The 21,672-nt window shown below is 34.5% G+C and overlaps 1 protein-coding gene across 4 annotated transcripts; it reads left to right on the top strand.

The window, feature by feature from the left end:
- The first annotated feature begins 1,919 nt into the window (after positions 1–1,919).
- LOC142532592 (uncharacterized) lies at positions 1,920–6,777 on the top strand. Of its 4 annotated transcripts, none has more exons than XM_075638901.1 (14): positions 1,920–2,083; positions 2,165–2,204; positions 2,342–2,517; positions 2,731–3,489; positions 3,729–3,779; positions 3,875–3,961; positions 4,111–4,188; positions 4,415–4,506; positions 4,584–4,701; positions 5,480–5,571; positions 5,690–5,783; positions 5,878–5,966; positions 6,104–6,456; positions 6,575–6,777. In XM_075638901.1, the coding sequence occupies exons 1-14, from the start codon at positions 2,051–2,053 to the stop codon at positions 6,604–6,606; spliced, it is 2,094 nt and encodes a 697-aa protein (XP_075495016.1). In that variant the 5' UTR covers positions 1,920–2,050; the 3' UTR covers positions 6,607–6,777. The 4 variants fall into 4 exon arrangements, with proteins under 4 accessions (XP_075495016.1, XP_075495019.1, XP_075495017.1 ...); XM_075638904.1 differs by having other exon boundaries at positions 2,737–3,489; XM_075638902.1 differs by having other exon boundaries at positions 1,921–2,083; positions 2,348–2,517.
- Positions 6,778–21,672: the final 14,895 nt, after the last annotated feature.

Here is a 21,672-nt window from a genome sequence, read left to right on the forward strand (position 1 = left end):
ACAAGGAGCAAACGAGAAACTCTGCTAGAACATTGAGACAACAACACTAAATTAACATACACCGTTCAACACTTTGCAAAACGCTAAGCACAGGCGGGTGACACTTTCTAAGGCGCCAAATATAACCGAGTAGGGGAAATAATACAAGCAAAACACCATATTCAAACAAATCCAAGGAAAACACGCACCGAAGCATCGCTTTAACATACACCGTTCAACACTTTCCAAAACGCTAAGCACAGGCGGGTGACACTTTCCAAGGCACCAAATATAGCCGAATAGGGGAAATAATACAAGCAAAACACTATATTCAAACAAATCCAAGGAAATAACACAAGCAGAACAACATATTCAAACAAATCCAAGGAAAACACGTACGGAAGCGTCGCTTTAACATACACCGTTCAACACTTTCCAAAACGCTAAGCACATGTGGGTGACACTAAGGCGCCAAATATAGCCGGGTAGGGGAAATAGTACAAACAGAACACCATATTCAAACAAATCCAAGGAAATAACACAAGCAGAACACCATATTCAAACAAATCCAAGGAAAACACGCACTAAAGTTTCGCTTTCCGAAGCAAAGGAGATCGAGCCGCACACAAAACGGTAGACAGAGAAGGACGGAAGGCAGACAGTGCCTAAGAAGAGGGCGAACAACGTTCAAGACGGGGAACGAAAAAAGTTTGGGAGGAAAGGGTTGCAAGCAGATGGGAATGAAAAAGGACGAAGAAAAAGAGGAAACCGAATAACACAAGTCTGAGACAAGCACCTTTCCCTTGACAGCACAAACTCTTTGTTTGCTGGAGAACCTAGCGCAGAGCACGTGTATTTTGGGTGACCGGCAACCAAAACAGGCTTATTACAACTTATTCGTGCTTTCATATATGTAGATATATAAAATAGTTTTATGATTTTAATATTTAAAAATATAAATCTATTTTATATTTATATCTAGAAAAATTGATTTTTTGGAGAAAAATATTTAATATTTTCTAATTTGTGCAAAAAAATATAGATTAAAAAATTGTAGTTAATAATTTATTCAATAAAATATTAATAGTTTTTTTTATATTTTAATTAAAAATAGAATAAAATCGCATTTTAAATTTTATAAAAAAACAAAGTGATAAAGTGATGATTTAAGCGGTGAAGATAAAATAAAGATTTAAAAAAAATATATAAGGATATTTTGGAGAAGTGAAATACAAAAATAAGAAAATAGTTTTATAATTTTAATATTTAAAAATATAAATCTAGTTTATATTTATATCTAGAAAAAATGATCTTTTTGGAGAAAATATTTAATAATATTTTTAATGTCTGTAAATAAAATATAGATTAAAAAATTGTAGTTAATAATTTATTTTAAATTTAATAAAAAAAATAAAGTGATAAAGTGATGATTTAAGAAGTGAAGATAAAACGAAGATTTAAGAAAATATATAAAGATATTTTGGAGAAGTAAAATACAAAAATAAGATTTTTTTGAAAAAATGTGAAAAATGTGGAATATTACATTTTCTTTTAAAAAACAAACAACTTATTTTCTCGACGACTTATAAGCTGTTTGCAATTTTTTCACCTAACAAATTATGATAATTTATAAACTCTTAAACAACTAATAAACCGTTTTTTAGAGTCTATAAATTTTGCCAAACACCCACAAAATAGTAGACATACAAGGTTGACAAATTTTATGTTAAAAGAATTATTTTGCAATACTCTTCCAAATGAGAAAAGCTATTGCCAATGCAAACAAGCTTCAAGATAATCAAATCTTTTCTATAAATATATATATAGAAAAATAATAATTAAGGTTCAATATAAAAAAAGAATAAATAAGAGTTTTTTTTATTAAAAAAATAAAATAAAAGCAAAACCCTAGTTGAGGGCTTGCGCCGCTTCTCTAATTATTAATCGCTATATAAAGGCAACAATATCGGCCACAAACTCGAATATCTTCTGCTCCTACCTTTTGTTTTGTTAAACCCTTGCTGCTAGGGTTTCTCCACCTCTCCAGCCACCATCAGAAATTCGTCTTCCGATGGCCAAATCTAACAAGAAGTCAGCGACTAAGGTGAAATATTCTCTGTCTGACTGTTGTTTTTGCTGTATTTTTTGGTCCATCGAAAGATTGGATTAATCGGTTGTTTTTTAGGTCGATGCTGCCGTTGTTCCCGCCAATCCCTTGAAAAAAGGTTCGATTTTGGCTACGTTCGTTTAATCGCTGTTGGTTCTCGATTTCTTTTCTTTTTTTATTATTGGTGAGTTGAGATGCGCCTTGTGGGAGTTAAATTTGATAGCTAATTTGGGTTTCCTTATTTTGTATGTGTAGCAACAGGAAAGAGAGATGCTGAGGAGGTTGTAGATAAAAAGGACGCTAAGAAGCAGAAGAAGGATCTGGTGGAGGAAAAGAAGATTGAAATCAAGACTAAGAAGAAGATTGTCAAAAAGAAGGACGAGACATCATCTGATGAAGAAACTTCTTCCGAGTCTGAGAAAAAACTGAAGGTTTAATTGCTAGATTTTTGGGGTTACAATTTATACGGTTCTGTGCTTTTCTTTTTGTTTGTATTTTTTGTGTGTACAAAGACGTAAGATGCCAATCCACTTGTTTCACTCTAAAGATGCGCGCATGTTCTGTTTCAGTTGCTAGTTATGTTTGTGTTTTTGCCAGAACAAGGATAAGTAAATCTTTCCACTTGTGTTTGGAACTGTTACTAGGTTAAGGTGTCTGCGAAGACTGTTGCCCTAAAAGCAGACGCAGGATCTGAAGATAGTAGTGGTTTGGAGGAAGATGTCGGTGTACCTAAGAAGACACCTTTAGCGAAAAATGGTAATTTGGCTGCTGCGAAGAAAGAAGACGATTCAAGTGAAGAATCTGATTCTGAAGACGAAGCTAGTTCAGACGAGGATGTTGCTGCGCCAGAGAAAGCCCCTGCAGCTCTAGTAAAAAATGTCCCTGTATCAGCTGCCAAGAAGAAAGACGAATCAAGTAGTGAATTATCTGATTCTGTAGATGAAACCAGTTCTGATGATGATGTTGCTGCAGCCAAGAAAGCTCCCGTACCTCAGGCTAAAAATGTCACTGTTGCAGCTACCAAGAAGAAAGATGAATCTAGTGACGATTCTGTTTCCGAAGATGAAACTAGTTCTGACGAGGATGTTGCTGCTGCGAAGAAAGCTCCCACCAAAACTGCCCCTGCGGCTGCTGCAAAGAAGGACGAGTCAAATGATGGTTCTGATTCTGAAGACGAAACAAGTTCTGATGACGAAGCTCCAGCTGCTAAGAAAACTCCTGCTGCTATCGCTAAGAAAAGCCATGTAGCTGCCGTCAAGGGAAAAGATGAATCAAGCAGTGACAGTGAAAGTTCTGATGAAGATGTTATTGCAACTAAAACTGTGACGCCTGTTGTGAAGAAGAAGGTCGAGTCTAGTGAAGATTCAGAGTCGGATGATGAAAGCAGCAGCTCTGATGATGAGGTAAGTGTGTAGTTTTGACTTCTACTTCTTTTCAGATGGAAGAAAATTGTTATTTGGTTGCTGAATATTTTTACTATGTTATCTGGTAACTGAATTTTTTAAAATCCTTTTCTTTTGTCTTTTTTTGAGGTGGAAAACGAAAACAGACTTCCAAAAATCTCCAATTTTATTAGGTAGTGATAATTTTAGATTATTAATATTAATTATTATTTTATACATTATATTACCCTCTTCGGCAGGTTCCTAAAAAAGCTGGTTCTTTGAAAAGAACCACTACGGAAGCAAGCAAGGTAAATTTAATCTCCTTATGTCTCTATACTGTGCGACTTCTTTAGAGCTTATTTTAGGAAACTAGTGATCAACTCACGTTAACACTCTTTTACAGACCAAGAAAAACGCTAGCTCTGAAGATGACAGTTCGGATGAGGAAAGTGATGATGGAGAGCCGCAAAAGAAAAAGATCAAAGTTCCAGTATGTTAAAAAGTGATTGTGTGATATAAAATTTGTTCTGTTGCTCTGTAATTGATTTCCTTGTTCCTTTATATGATTCAGCCCTCTAATGCATGAGTTTTTTCTTAAATGTTTCCTCCTCTTTTACAATACTTTTTTTGCCATTGCAGGATACTGATGTAGAAATGGCTGATGCTGTATCTGCAAAGGCAAATGCGGGGAAAGGAGGTTCGCAAATTGAAAAAACTGTAAGCTCTATCCGTCTTGACCGCTTTTCAAGTCTTTGCATGATCAGATACGTGGGAATAGTTAAAGGAATTGCAATCCCAACTTTTTGAACTAACTTTTTTGGGGGGACCACAAACATTTGGTGCATTTATAATATTTGGGTGGACAATGAAATTTTCTTCTTACTAGAAAGTGATTTGGCATCATGCATGTGTTTTAATAACGTTCTATATGCACTTTTTGCAGCCCAAGACACCTATCACACCGAAAGAGCAAACAAGAGGATCTAAAACCCTTTTTGTTGGGAATCTTTCTTACTCTGTTGAGCAAGCTGATGTGTAAGTATAGATGCTGTAAATTGTTTTCTTGGCGACCGATCTTTTTTTTACACTGACTTGTCATTGTAATGTTTCAGTGAGAACTTTTTCAAAGATGCTGGGGAAATTGTTGAGGTCCGCTTTTCCATGTTCCCGGATAATTCTTTCAGGGGCTTTGGTCATGTTGAATTTGCTACAGCAGCAGAAGCAGAAAAGGTGATTATTGATGGATTCATTTATTTCGGCGCTAACACTTAAATATGACTTCCTATTAGGGCTGTGAATGAACTGAATCGAGTCAAGTAGTAATTTTTTTTCATATTCAAGCTCGAAGCGTTGCTCAAACTTTGAATAATAGACTAGTTTGGCCTCATTCAGCTCAACTTAGAGTTCGAATTTGAGCCCAATTTGGTAGTTCCTTTGTCAAACTTGAGCAAGCAAATGCATGAACTTTTACTTAAATTCATAAACTTAGGTTTATATTATATAAAATGAGTCGATCTATTAAAGCTCATTAGTGGCTTATGAGTTATTTAACTAAAACATGAAGTCTAAAATTTGGCTTGATTATACGTTTGAGCTTGGCTTGAGTTTGATTGTTTCAGTTACAAATTGAATGATATGCCAACCTGCCAAAAGCGAGTCAGGTTGATTTTTGGCGCCCTTATGTTCATCAAAATGGTTGCTTACATGTTACAATTAAAAGTAGATACTTTTTTATTCTTATATTATATTATATGTTATTGTTGCGCAGTTGATATAAGCTATTTTGTGTTTTATACTTATTAAAAAAATTGAAAGAGTAATTACAATTCTGTATAATCATTAGTTTTGTTGATAAATAAAACATGGCTAAGTTGCAAAGGTCTCGATGCTTGGTCGGCTAGAGTTTTGGTCCTACTTGAGAATATACTATTCTAATGTGGGTGCTTTAGTGGTAGCTTTTACTGGAAGTTTGTATTGTTATTGAATATTTTGTGTAAAAATTTATCAGGCCCTCCGCGAAATGAATGGTAAGGAGTTGCTGGGTCGTCCTGTGAAACTTGACCTTGCAAAGGAAAGGGGGGCATTCACTCCGCATAGTGGGTAGGTCTCGATGCTTGGTCGGCTATAGCTTTCTTGGATCATTATTTATAGCCTTCATTCTAAGTTTTGTTCGATAGCGCTGGTACTTACATATTAATTTTATTTTAAATTGGTTTAGTGAAAAGGATGCGAATTCCTTCCAGAAGGGTGGTAGAGCTCAAGGCCAAACAATTTTTGTTCGCGGATTCAATAAAGACGAAGAAGAAGACCAGGCACGTGTTTTCACCGCCCACTTTTGTTACCCATTTTATTATCTCTGCTGCATCACATCACATAACACATCTCAACAACACAATCAAATTTCAGATTAGGAGCTCTTTGGAAGATCATTTTGGCTCTTGTGGCGAAATTTCTCGAGTGTCTATTCCTAAAGATCAGGAGGGTGGTTTTAAAGGGTAGGTCTCTCTTTTACTTTTCTTTCCTTGGTTTTCAGGGGGCCTGGTTAATTTCAAGAACAGCTAAATTTTTATTATTTTCGTTAATGTTTTGTATGCTTTTGAAATGGCTTATTCAAATTACTTCCTGCTCATAGGATGGCTTATATCGATTTTACTGAGAGTGATGGCTTCAACAAAGCTTTAGAATTGAATGGTTCTGAAATTGGAGAGTATAGTCTGACGGTGGAGGAGGCGAAGCCTAGAGGTGACGCCTCTGGTGGAGCCAGAAGTGGTGGGAGAAGTGGTGATAGATTCGGTGGGGGCCGGTTCGGCAGCGGTGGTCGAAATGGTGGTGGGGGCCGGTTCGGCAGTGGTGGTCGAAATGGTGGTGGGGGCCGATTTGGAAGCGGTGGACGAGCAGATCGCTTTGGCGATGGTAGTCGTGGTAGAAGTAACAGAGGAAGACGTGGAAATTTCAACAAGCCAAGCATGGCTGCTTCTGGAACTGGTGTGCAAATATTATACTTAACACGCCGTATTTTTCTTGAGAATGAATATTAGATAGATAGATATCTATTTAGTGTTAATATAATGTTTCGACTTAAATGTTGTTCTTTTGTTTGCAGGGAAGAAAACGACCTTCAATGATGACGAGTAGAAGCTGTTTTCATTTTTGCATGGGGAGCTTGTTTTTGTTTTTATTTTTATTAAATGTTTGATGTTTATTTATATAAAATATGCATCGTACTGTTTTAAATTGCACTTGAATTGCAGACTAGTTTGGATTTTGATTATTGACAATTTTAACATATAAACATATTTGTGTTAATGACCGCACAGATATGCCTGCTACCTTTCTGTTTGTTGGAATTGGATTTAGGGATTTGATGAAGTGAGGTATTTTTCCTTTTGTCTAATATTGTGAAAAGTATTTAAGTGGGTAAGAATCAAGTAGTGCAATTTTCCACTGTATGTCTACTTCATTCATTTTGCCTCACAAATGATCCTTAATTCTATATTTATTTATTGTGGAACATAATATTTAAATATAAAGCTAGGCGACATATTCTTTAATACACTAGTAGGCCACATATTATTTAATATATATATACTAACTAGTATTTTTACTCGTATGTGGAAAATTGTAAATACAATATAATTTTATATATTTTACTTCATATTTTTATTCTTTACACTCTAAATTAAATTGTAAAAAATTATTCCTAAAAATATATAAAATAGAATTATAGGTGCTAAGTTAATTTGATAATTTCCAATCTTTTTTCCTTTGAAATATGAGGAGAATTTTAAATTTTATACGTATATTTTAAGTAAAGTAGAAAAGAGTTCACCATCAACACCAAACTATAATCGTAATAGATTCTTATAATATTACTTGCATAAATGATATTTTTATTTATACTTAACATGTGCACGTGCAACAAAATATACAAAGGTATATGTTGAGAACAATTCTCACATTATTCATATTATCTTTTATTTTTAACAATTAATTAAATCTATGATACATCGATAAAGTTCAGTATTTATTTTAGTCCGAGTTCTTGAATATCAATATAATTGAATTGTTTTAAATTTGATATGCATATAAAAATATAATGTTGCAATATTCTCTCTAAATATAAAAATATTTATTAGTGTGATTTATAATCAGAACCATATTCGACATGATAATTCAAAACAATAAGAATTATAATTTTTAAATTTCTCATGATATATTTTGAATCTATAAAATAAAATACATAAATAATGTCCTAAAAAAATAGTTACAAGTTCTACAAGTATTTATCGATGAAAATTTGACAGGGTATAAGATAATTGTAATATTTTTTAAAAAAATTATTTTTCGAGAAATGTTTTTTAAAAAAAAAACATAAATTTTTTATAAATCATTTTATGTAACTGTAGATATAATTAATTTGTTTTACATAAAAATAATTTGAATTCATTTTTATTTTCTTTTTCTATTCCTTGATATATATAAGACTAATTATTACACATAAAATTAATTTAAACTCATTTTGATTATTTTGAAGTGTTATCTTAATGTACCAAACAATTATTTGTTTGTCATGCATAGGGTTTTACGATTTAGCATATTGACAGCCACGTCAATGCAATCCTCATTATGTTCACCATTAGCTTAGTATAAGGTTTTGCACGGTAAATCACAATTATAAGAAATAAATATTGTGTCGTGGGTAACAAATATAACTTTTGACATAAAGATTAAGAAAAATTCGAACTAAAAGATAAATATTTCATGAACATTCAATTTTGTTTGGTTAAGCGTGCAAGAATGAGGGTAATACTGGGATGAGTGAACTTCTGAGAAGTTTTCGTGAGTTAAGCTGCTGACATTGTGTCGCTTATTTTAAATTTCATTAAAGATATAATTTTGTTTTAAAAAAAGCCGTAAATTTCATTCCAAAAATAAAATGTCATTTTTCTTCAATTATTATAAAATTCATTAATACCTGAAAACGAACAAAAAAGTGTTAAGGAATTACTATTACCCAAGAGTTTTGGTGATCGACAAAATCAAAACAGCACTTAACTGTTTCAGGAAAAAATTGCAATCTTCTGTGTATAACAGGAACCAGTTCAATCGTCTAATCTTACAACCACCTAGTATTCAACCGCTTGAAATTTCAGACCGCCTACCATTCATCCGTTTGAAACAGAAGAAGTTCAAATTTATTAAAGAAACTTCCCAACTGGCTGTTCGAAGACTTTAAATCGAGTCATTAAAGAGCTATTTATTGCTCACTTAATGAAAGACATTCTCTGACCGGTTCAGGACATTCAATGATTTTGCACCGCTACAAGTCAACCATGTCCTACACCTGTCCCGATATTGATATGCATTTATGTCACTATCCCAGAAAAGGAAGATTGCTTATATCCTACAAGAATACTCAGCAACAACTCTTCAAAGAACGAGATTCAAAGTTATGCTAGCAAATAGAACATTAAATGCTTTGCTGAATAACATTTAATGTATTTGTAGCTGATAGTGATACATCATTCCAAGGTTACATGTTAACATTACTCATCTTTTTCAGACCGTTGGAATGACAGCTTATATAAGAAGAGCTGGAAGTATGCAAGAAACACACAATACAATCGTCAAGCTTTCAACAGTGCGATTACTACAAGCCTGTATACTTAGCCATAGTTTGGTACATGGGAAAAGGGAGAGATTGATAAATAATCATCCTTATCTCATGTTTGGTACATTTTTAAAAAGCTCATGATACCCTTGATAAATAATTTTTTAGAAGGATAAAATGTCCCGTCTATAAGGTGTGATAATTTTAATTTAATGATAAAATACACTACAAATGACTTAATTACCCTCAATTTATAAATGATTTTTATAAATCTATGCTAGTAGGTAGAAATTAAAATCAAATAAATATTTTTATTTATTTTTAAATATTATATAATGATAATTATATAAATGAACGAGATAATTATATAAATGATTTGTATAAGTCTCAATAAAATTATTAATATCACTCGATTGACCTTAAAAATTGATATTTGACTTGACTCACAAAACGAAGGGCTCAATTATCATATTATATAATATATAAAATTAGATAAAAATAAATAAATCATGCAAGCACTGTCGGCGCATGAATAGATAAGAAATATGAACTTAAACAACAACTTTGAAATTATAAAATCTATTATGATAAGATTAATTTTGTCATTACAATCTAATATATAAATTTAATCATTCTTATTAAAATCATACTAAATATTAAATATAATATCCTACATCTTATTTATCCTTATATTATATATCACATGTTATGCTATCATGTGTACCAAACTATACCTTAAAGAATTTGAGCGCAATGAAAGATCATATATCTCATCGCTCATCAAGCACGCACTCAACAGAAAGTTATCTGATCATTCAAGGATCATATTCGTGCTATTAAAACAGATTGTTTACTTACATCAGTAACCTTTTGGTTATTTAATTAATAGTGGTGTTTGATGAACCGAGTGTTCTTAAAATCCAGAAGTGTAAAGTGATCACTAAGAGTTTCAAACAGGCAGTGTGATAAGTTATGGTTGGAGTGGGCTGTTACAAAGAGTTTTGTAAAGCCAAAGTCTCATAGCCGACTTGAATCATGAAAAAATTTATTTTTCACTCCCAAAATGACTGGGTCAGCCCCTCTCAAGACTATATAACAATAAAATTATTTCACATGAAACCTACTAAAAATTGGAGAACTATAAAATTTTGAATAATTGTGTAAACTTCATTTTTATTCAATTTATTTTAAAATTCATTAATTAAAAAAAATAGAAATCAAACAAAAATGCAAATTTAATATTCTTTTATTTAATTATAAGTTTCAATAAAGATATATATATTTTAAAAATAGATTGTAAATTTCATTCCAAAAAATGATGAATAAATTATATTTTCTTCAATTTATTTTATAACCCATTAATAACTGATAACAAACAAACAAACAAAAAATATATATTTATTATTAATATTTTAAATTTAATTAAAAATATAGTTTTTTTTTTAAAAAATTGGAGTATAAATTTCATTCCAAAAAATGAAAAAATAAATTTAAATTTTATTCCAAAAACTGGAAGCTAAATTTTATTTTTTTTTAATTTATTTTAGAAGCTATTTATAGCTGATAGAAAACAAACAAAAAAATTATTTATTAATATTATCATTTTGAATTTCATGTTTTTTTTAAAAAATGGAGTGCAAATTTAATCACAAAAAATAAGACTAAAATTCATTTCTCTTCAATTTATTTTAAATTCTATTAATGAATAGATGAAAAACATGAGAAACAAAAAAAAAATTAAAAATGGAGTGCAAATTTCATCACAAAAAATGAAGGCTAAATTTCTTTTTTCTTCAATTTATTTTAAATTCTATTAATTAATATATGAAAAAACAAACAAGAAAGAAACATGTATTAATGAAGAATGAAGGCTAAATTTCATTTATCTTCAATTTATTTTAATTATATTAATTAATAGATGAAAAACAAACAATTTTTTTTTAAAAAAAAATAGAGTGAAAATTTCATTACAACAAAAAATAAGTCTAAATTTATTTTCTCTTCAGTTTATTTTAAATTTTATTAATTAATAGATGAAAAACAAACAAAAAATAAATATGTATTAATGGTTCTTATTAAACGAAGGTGATAGACATGAATTAATTGTGGCGATGAAAATAAAAACCAACAGACCAGCAGCACTCTTTAAGAAAACAGTAGACAAAAAGAAAATCAGAAGCTACTGGTCTAGTAAAACAAAAGCAGTAGAAAGGATAGAAAAACAGAATCAGTAGAAGATGTTGCCCAACGTGACTACTTTAAATGTTACCGTTAAAGTTACCAAGTACTAGTATTAATTGCAGCATTAAATACTATACATAGTCATTTAATTAACTTTACCGAGTTTAGTATAAAACATGATTGATTGTTTTATAGCTTTTCTGCAGGAACTTTTTTTTGGTAATAAAGCTAACTCTATCAGAAATCTGAAGACATCTTCTGATCATAAACGTTGAACTCAGTCGCTTATATATACATGGAACAAACCCTTACAAAAGAAGAGAACTCTACGCATAATATCTTTTCAAGGATCAAAGTTATTTCACTCAACGAGACAACCTCGAAATTCCTTGATAACTTTGAGTTCAACACAAAGAAAAGTAGCACACGCTTCATAGCAAATATCTGATCTTTTGAAGATCATTTTGTGCTACTGATTCTTAGACTCTTCACAATCGTTTACAACACTTATACTTTATCAGGAAGAGCTTGTAATATGAAAAGAGTCTTTTCAGAACCTTTTGTATCACGTACTTTTTGAGTCGAGTAACTAAGAGTTTCAGTAGGCAAATGTGTAAGTCCTTCTGAAGTGGGTGTGTACAAGAGTTGTACTGTAATATTCAAAATCTTTTAGTTATACCTTCTGGAAACAGGAGAAGGGGAGACGTAGAAGATTTCATCTTCGAACTTTCATAAACAACTACTGCCCACTGTTATTATTGTCTTTCACTTACTTCATCAGATTGTTTCCGCACCTATAATTGTAATCTAGGTGAAGGTATACGCAACAAGATAAACTACTATCTCTAACAGGATTTTAGTACCTCATCAAAAGAAAGGAAAAACGAGTAGAGTTTATTCACCCCCCTCTAAACTCAACTTCGATCCTCAAAAATTGGTATCAGAGCAGGTTATTCTTGTTCGTGAAAAACTACAATAGATGACACACTTTAGCAAGATCCCTATGTTCTCTAAGGAAGATTTTGATGATTGGAAGATTAGAATGCAAGCTCATCTTCCAGCACAAGATGATGACATGTGGTATGTCATCACAGATGGTCCATTGAAAATATTAAAGCCTAACACAGCTGTTGCTGTTACTGAGGGTGCACCGCAGATGGTTGAAAAATCAAGAAGTGAATGGACCAGCGAAGATAAGAAGAAGGCCAACCTTGATAATGTTGCAAAGGATATATTATATAAAACTCTCGACAAGAATACCTTTAGCAAGATTAAAATGTGTTCTACTGCAAAAGATATTTGGGAAAAGCTCATCCAGATATGTAAGGGAAATGAGCAAACGAAAGAAAACAAACTGTCTGTAGCAATGCAGAAGTTCGAAAATCTAAAAATGAAAGCTGGTGAAACTCTCAATGAGTTCGATGAAAGATTCAGTAGCTTGGTAAATGAGCTAACAGCTCTGGGTAAAGAGCATAGCAACAGAGAAATAGCTCTCAAGGTGATGAGAGCCTTACCCAGAGAATGAGATGTAAAAACAATGGCTATGAGAGTGTCCAAAGATCTAAAAAAGTTGGAACTGCACGACTTGTTTGCAGACCTGAAAGCATACGAGTTCGAACTGGAGGTAAGAAGTGGAGAAGAGCCCTCAAGTCTACCTACCAAGGCTCTTGCTGCTACTGCTACTACCCCTTCTACTGCTGCTACAGCTGTACCTCAAGCATTACCTACTGTGATCATTGACAGTACATTGGAGAAGACTGCTGAACAAATCAGTAGTGATGCTATGTCCTTGTTTGTAAAGAAATTCTCCAGGTTCATGAAAAAGAACCATAGAACTTATCAGGGTCCCAATCGCAACTTCAAGAAAGATTCACGATCTGGTGATACAGGATGCTTTAACTGCGGAAAAATAGGTCACTTCATTGCTGATTGTCCTAAACCAAAGAAGGATGACCAGAAGAGAAAGGATCACAAGAGGAATGACAAAAAGTCCAGAAGAGATCGAAAAGCAATGATTGCTGAAGAAAGCAAATCCAAATGGGCGGACTCCAGTTCTGAGTCATCTGATTCAGAAAGTCATTCCAGTGACAGTGATGCAGAAGAAGTTAAATGTCTCATGACTAACACTGATTCAACCTCGACATCTGGAGAGGTATTTGATTTTGATTCTAACGAATTCACACGAACTGAGCTGGTTAATGCATTACATGACATGGTAGAAGAGTATTCTAGACTTTCTCAATCATTCGAAGAAGTTAAGATCGAAAATCAGAACTTAAAGGATCAGAACAGTAAGTTAACTTGCTTGCAAGTAGACAGCATTAATGATTTACAAGTTGAGATGAGTAAATTAAAAACGGAGAATGAAAGAGCAAAAGAAGATTACCAGAAGATGATTTCTGAAAACCAGAAGTTATCACTACTGGTAAATGCTTGGAACAAGTCTTCTATTTCACTGGAAAAGATCCAAGAGTTACAAAAACAATCTGGAGACAGGAGTGGTCTCGGATTTTGTAATAATGAAGGCACCTCTGAAACAAATACTAAGTCAAAACTGGATATGTGCAAAGGGAAGTATATTCACTTTGTGAAATCCAGCGTGGTATAGAAACCAGAAGTACCTACTATTTTAGTAGAAAGGAATGCAAATGAGATGAACAGAAGAATGCACTATGGTCTGGGTTATGTTAAACCTAAGGAAAAAGTTGACCAGAGTTCTAGAATCATGAGTGGATTCAACTCAGGAAGACAACCTCCTATGAAGGTTAAAAACTACCAGTACTATAATTCTAAACCTGTTCAGAAGAGATACAGGCTGGACAACAGAAACAGAAGGGAAGAACAATATACTAGGATGCACAATGTTAAAAACAACAGACCCTTTGTTGCACACACTTCCATGGATACCCGAAGTACAAAAATTGTACAAATGTGAGTCCCCAAAGGACTGATAAGGCTTGGACCCAAATAGATTTGGGTACCAGATACTAAAATTTGTGTTTGCAGGAACAACAGAAGAAAACAGGAATCAGTAACTCTACATGGTATCTGGAAAGTGGATGTTCCAGACACATGACTGGACAGAAAAACCTACTCTCCGAGATAATGAGTTGCACTGGACCAAAGATAACTTTTGGAGACAACTCAAAAGGTAAAACCGTGGCTAAAGGTAAGATTATCCATGGTAACATAACCATTAATGATGTGTTACTAGTTGACAACCTTTGTTACAATCTAATTAGCATTAGTCAACTATGTGATAATGGTTATTCTGTAGCTTTTCAGAAGCACTCATGTGTAGTTAGAGATTCTGCTGAAACTACTGTATTAACTGGAAAGAGAGAAGGCAACACCTACAGAGTCTCTTGGAACTCAAATCATGTCAACACTCCTACATGCTTAGTTGCCTCGCTTAGTAATAAACACTGGCTATGGCACAAGAAATTGAATCATCTGAATTTCAAGTCAATCAACCATCTCAAAAAGCAGAATATAGTTGATGGCCTACCTGATATTAATTTTGTTAAAAATCATGTTTGTTCTGCTTTTCAGCTTGGAAAACAGATAAGATCTAGTTTCAAGAACAAAGATAGCAAGTCAACTTCAAGATGTCTGGAATTACTGCATATGGATCTATTTGGTCCAATCCCTATCATGAGCTTAGGGGGAATGAAATATACTCTTGTTGTTATTGATGATTTTTCTAGATTCACTTGGGTAATATTTCTCGCAGGAAAAGATCAAACCAGTAGCCTCCTGATCAAGCTTCTGAAAAGGATTCAAAATGAAAAATCTTCTTCCATCATTAAAATCAGAAGTGATCGGGGTATTGAGTTCACTAACAAAAATCTTGAGTTATATTTGGATGAACAAGGGATTCATCATGAATATTCAGCTGCCAGAACAACTCAACAAAACGGAGTAGCTGAGAGGAGAAATAGAACTCTAAAAGAAGCAGCTAGAACAATGCTAGCAGATGCAGACATCTCTCAGCGCTTCTGGGCTGAAGCAATTAACACTGCTTGTTACACGCAAAACAGAACTATGGTCAACAAAAGGGACAATCAAACTCCGTATGAAATATGGAAAGGGATTAAACCCAACGTATCTTATTTTCATGCGTTTGGTTGCAAATGTTTTGTACTAAATAATGGCAAAAATCACTTAACTGCATTTGACTCAAAATCAGATGCTGGACTATTTTTTGGTTACTCTGCTGTAAGCAAAGCCTTTAGAATTTTCAACAATAGAACTCTTAATGTTGAAGAGTCTATTCATGTTGTCTTCGATGAAGACAGCAGTGCTCCTGAAATATCTAACACGTCAGATTTAAGTAACAGGTTAGACAGGATCCACTTGGAACTGGACAGTGAAGATGATGTAGAAGCAAACATCAAGGGTCTTCAAAATCCAGAACCAGACATTCTGATAGTGGAACCAGAAGTACAGACATTAGATCTGCCAATACCAGCAGAAGACACTCAAGAACCTACTACTGGTTCCGTCGAGAACAATCTCAACATATCAAATCAGGAAGATATCCTTTTAAATCCTTTTATTTGGAGAAAATCTCATCCTCCATCTTTGGTAATTGGAAATCCAGCAGCTCCACTAAGGACTAGAAAACAGATGATAAATGAATACATGCATGCTGCTTTTATTTCTCAAAATGAACCAAAGAAGATTGAAGAAGCTCTTCTGGATCCCAGTTGGATAGAAGTTATGCAAGAAGAGCTGAATCAATTTGAGAGGAATAAAGTTTGGTTTCTAGTACCTAGACCTTCTCACCAAGCTGTCATTGGAACTCGGTGGATATTCAGAAACAAACTAAATGAGGAAGGAACAGTTGTAAGAAACAAAGCAAGACTGGTTGCACAAGGATTCAAACAAGAAGAAGGAATAGACTATGACGAAACCTTTGCACTAGTAGCTAGGCTCGAAGCTATCAGAATATTCTTAGCCTTTGCTGCTTTAAAAAACTTCAGTATATCAAATGGACGTAAAGAGTGCATTTCTTAATGGTCTACTACAAGAGGAAGTCTATGTTGAACAGCCTCCAGGTTTTTCTAATCATTTGTTACCAAATCATGTTTTTAAATTATATAAAGCATTGTATGGTCTGAAACAAGCACCTAGGGCTTGGTACGATACACTTTCACAATTTCTCATTAATCATGGTTTCATCGTTGGTACAGTAGATAAAACCTTGTTTACCTTAGCCAAAAACAAACTCATATTATTAGTTCAGATTTATGTTGATGATATCATATTTGGGTCAACTAACCCCAAATTATGTGCAAAGTTTGCTAAGTTAATGAAGAACCAGTTCGAGATGAGCATGATGGGAGAATTAACATTCTTCTTAGGATTACAGATTAAACAACTTGATACTGGAATTTTTATAAATCAAGCCAAGTACACCAAGGAGCTTCTGAAAAAGTTTGGTATGGAAGCATGCTCTGCTGCTTCTACTCCAATGAGCTCATCTATTAAACTTGATAAAGATGAAAGTGGAATTCCAGTAGAGGTAACTCAGTATCGCGGTCTTATTGGTTCATTGTTATATCTGACTGCCAGTAGACCAGATATCATGTTTGCTGTTTGCATTTGTGCTAGATTTCAATCAAACTCTAAACAATCACATTACATTGCTGGTAAAAGAATTTTAAAATATCTTAAGGGTACTCAAAATGTAGGCCTCTGGTATCCCAAGGACTCGTCGTTTAACTTATTGGATACTCAGATGCTGATTATGCAGGATGTAAACTGGATAGGAAAAGCACAAGTGGTTTTTGTCAATTTCTTGGTGACAGGCTGATATCCTGGTTTAGTAAAAAACAGACCTCCATAGCCACATCTACTGCAGAAGCAGAATATCTGGCTGCTGGAAGCTGCTGCTCTCAAATATTATGGATTCAGCAACAGTTAAAAGACTATGGAATTCAAGCCTCCAAATCACCTATTTTCTGTGACAATACCAGTGCCATTGCAATCACACAAAATCCAGTACTTCATTCCAGAACGAAGCACATAGACATCAGACATCATTTCATCAGAGATCATGTGCAGAAGAAGAACATTCGTCTGAAATACATTCCTACTGATCAGCAAGCAGCAGACATCTTTACAAAACCTCTCCCTGAGAATAAGTTTTCTTACTTTCGAAATACACTTGGATTGATAGATTTAACTTAATTATTTATCATTATATGATATTTTGGCTTAAATTTTCCTCTGTGATTATTCAGTTTCTAATTATGCAGAAGGTAAAAGTTGAACGATGGAGACAATCAGTAGATATAATATTTCATTAAAGATAATAGAAACGGGGGCGTACATTTTTCACTTCTTTTTTAACGTACTCCCTCCAGAATGCCAACCAAGTGGTCAGTTTTCCGGTGGAGGTACGTAGAAACTTCTCTGAAAAAGCAATCTTTTTCAAAGTCTTTTGCTCCTTTAAGAGCATGAGAAGGTAGACGCCATCATCAGAGACGACGTCTGCACTATCAGCACTATGGAGACGTCGATAATATTTCTTCATCATTAACAACTCCTTGGTGGAAGATGCTCGCCCACTCTCGAAGGAGGACCTAAGCTCCTGGATTTTAGTCCAAGTAGCAAGTGTCTTCTTCGGCATCTTGACCTCTATTGCCTCCTTCTTGCAGCAGTCACCTCTCTCATGAACTCATCAGCCAAATCAGGACTATTATCTCTTGTCATTTTTTTAAGAATGACTATCTGATTTAACCCATGTTCATATTTATAGATGAAAACCAGGGACCAAAGCCCGAGAAAGTCTTGACTACAGTAGATATATGAAACATCCCATATCTAGCTCTCATCGGATTTGTTACCATATAGTGCACTAATTTAGGAAAAACTTTATTATGATATTCTGTGATTCTGTGTCAGAAGCAAAAGGTATTCTGTCTCATTAACAAAACAAGGCTTATTTTATCTTCCAGTAGAAGCTATCAAGACGACTTCTCTTCTTCTGAATTTTATTCATCATTCATCAGTTATTTATCTTATTTAGCCAACAATAAGTTATTTGCAGGAAAGCAGAAGGGAATATCAAGTACTTAAACTGAAATTTTATTAGAAACCATTCCAGTACATTAAGCGATGCAGAAGTAAAAGCAGTAGATCAACAAATGCTCTTTAACAAGAAGCTTTACATTAAACTTTTTGCATTCAGTAATATCAGCAGATCATAGTATCTTCAGCAGGAAAAGGATGGTCTGCTTCGAAAAGATTCCAGCAAGCTTGGATCTAGTAAGAATCTAGCAAGCTTGGGTCTTGTTAGCACTAATGTATAATTAGATACTTTACAGGGCATCAGCTTCATCGATCAACCAGCACTCTCTTATTGCATTAGAAAGCCTCTGGAAAAGATCGATGCTACATCTCCGACTAAATGGAAGCAACAAATCTTTTTGATTGTTGACATTACAACTCCAGGAGTGTGATCCAATGATCATTACGTAAAGAATGACATCTTCAAACTTCCTTCTGAACATTTTTGCTTCGGCTCCTGGATTAGACTCTAACTCTTCTTTAACTTGAGCTTTCATTTTAGATTATGAATGTTTAACTTCGTTTAAGTTGTGCAGGCATTTATAGTAATCTTCGGAAGACACAAAGACTCTTGCGACTGTTCATTTTCAACGGTTCAGATTGAAAGATTGCCAAAAGTCGTTTGGTGTTTAATATCCACTTATTAGTTGCATTTACCTAGGGGGAACAGTATCTTAGTCAGACTAAGATTTTTATACCTTTTTCAGAAAACAGATAGAGTATTTGTATTTTCGATAAAACAACAAGTCTGCTGGTTTTGTCACAGTGCTCAAATATTTCAGCACTCTGAAACTTCCAGCAGACGTTATCATAAAACGACAAATCTTCTTCTGATTATTTTTAGTAACCGTCTGGACAGCCCGCCTATTTCAAATTTTTAAATCATTCGCGTCTCTGACAAACTTTGCAAGTTTTTTTTCAAACATTCAACCATAAACATACTGACACGTGTCCTTATGTTTACTTGACGGCTGTACATTCATTTTAAAATATCACCTTCTCATTTTTCACTTTTACCGTTTCAAAACTGTTGCTACTCAGTTACTGCTTTCTCTTAATCATCTTCTATCTACTGCAAATTTTATCTGATCCTTTCATCGTAGAGAAATGGCCGGAGCATACACTCTTAATGCATATCAAGTCAACTTTGCTTCAGTTCTCAATGTCAAAGATAAGAATCTTGTTGAAATGTTTCAAGACCTTGAGAAATCAGGACTTCGAAACTTCTTGGAAGCACCAGCTGTGATATACAAAAATGCTCTTCTGGATTTCTACGCTAAGGCAACTGTGCATGAAGGAAAGATCGTCCACTCTCAAGGAGATGCATCCATCTCCATTGATGCCGCACTATTGGGCGCAACTTTGCTCCTTCCACTTTCAGGTACTTCTGAACTATCTGATATTTCCAAGCTAGAAATGTCTATTGCTCTTAGCACTTTCTCAGCCACTGGAGAAGAATTGTCTCCTTCTTGCCACAAAAAGTTACTCAAAATGGAATATCAAATTCTGGCTGATATTGTGGCGAAGGCTATATTAGTCAAAGCTGGCACGTTCGACAAGTTAACAAAGGAGAAAGTTCAAGTGATGGCTGCCATCACTAAGGGAACTAAAGTGGATTGGAGTCATTTCATATTCAGAATCATGAAAGACATGGTCATCAAGAAAAGTTCTGGATTTGCTGTTCAGATCAGCAAAATGCTCAAGGATGCTGGTTTCGCTTTTACAAGTGAACAGGATGCTGTTTCGGTAAAAATGATTGATGCTGAGAATGTACTCGCTTTAAGGCCCAAGCCAACCGTGGCTGAATTTGTTGCCTTGAAAAAGGAGATTGGAGAGACTCTTTCTGAGACTCATAAACCTCAACGAAAGATTAAAAGGAAAAGAGTGATCGTCTCTACTGATTCTGATAAAACAGTATCAGAAGAGTCTGCTGCTGATGTTCAACCACCCCTACCAACTCCAATAAAAAAGAAAGCACGGACTGTTCTTAAAATCAAGAAGACAGCAGCAATTTCTGAAATTGAGAAAGTGCCAATCAGACAGGTGTTTCCAGAAGTGGTTCCATCTGCACGATCCAATGCTCCTACTTCAGTGCAAGCTGCTGCATCTGTTCCAGCAACATCTACTGCTTCTACTTTCAGACCAATGTCTGGAATAGTGATTAGAGAACCAACAAGGGGGTCTTCTGCATTTCGACCCATTTTGCCTATCTCATCAACCGACAAAGGCAAAGGAAAGATGATTGAAGAACCACAATTTTTTGGACTCAGAACAACTGTGACCACAGGTGTTGATCTTCATTTGGCAGAAATAGAAAGCTCTGCCAATGATGACATGAATTTCTTTGACGAGTGGCACAAGGTCCGAATTTTTCATTCTTTTGCTTACTTCAAGACGAAAGGATCCTATGGGAAAATAATGAACGCTGAGAAGAGGGTCTTTCAGCTTGCCAAAACAGAAAATGTAATCGAGACATTGCGTAGAAGAAGCTACATCCTCGAACAGCTTAAATGTCAGAAGTTGGAATCGGTTCTGAAAATTCTTAAATCAAATTTTGATCCTACAATTTCTACTGCTATTCAGGATCAAAACGTCATTCTGATTCTAACTGAAAAATTGAAACAGATGAGTGAGAAACTTCTTGATCAAGAAAAGGGCTTTGGCGAGCCAATTGAATATCAAGTCGGCCTTGTTCCAGAATTTCCACGGATCCAGACAGTTGAGGAACGGACTACAGCTTCACCAAAAGCTTCTGTTCTCAGTACTCCTGCATCACCAACAAGGCCTCTTCAGTCATCATCTCTTTTGTCTGTGCATGAACTGGCTTCCGTTGAAGAAGTCATTGAGTCAATTGTTCCCACGTCCCCTACTACTCAGGAAGCAGTTCCAGCTACTTCATTACCACAATCACCCTCTCCAACCGCAGACCAACATATGGCAGAATCAGATGCTGTATCTCTTTTGCCAAATCTAGAGAAATTTTCTGCTGCTGATCAAGCTGACATGAAAGTGCTTCTGAACCAGCAATCTGAACCCATAACTGCAGAACAATCAGCTTCACCTACTGCCGTTGCTCCAACAGAAGAGAACTTGGTCTCCAACTTGGTTGCTACTGATGAAGAGATTGTTCCTACCATAATTACTGCCGAACCAAATGTCTCTGCTATTCCAGATGAAACCTCTGCTGACCCTGGTCCTTCTTCTACTGCTGTGATGGACACCACTTCCCTCACCATCAATCAAGTCTCTACTGCACTGATTGTCACCGATCCTGTTCAAACTCTCACGGACACTCGCGCTGCTGAAATGAGGCAACGCATGCTTACGCGAAC

The sequence above is a fragment of the Primulina tabacum genome, chromosome 18, assembly GCF_025594145.1.
Source record: "Primulina tabacum isolate GXHZ01 chromosome 18, ASM2559414v2, whole genome shotgun sequence".
Classification (NCBI taxonomy): domain Eukaryota; kingdom Viridiplantae; phylum Streptophyta; class Magnoliopsida; order Lamiales; family Gesneriaceae; genus Primulina; species Primulina tabacum.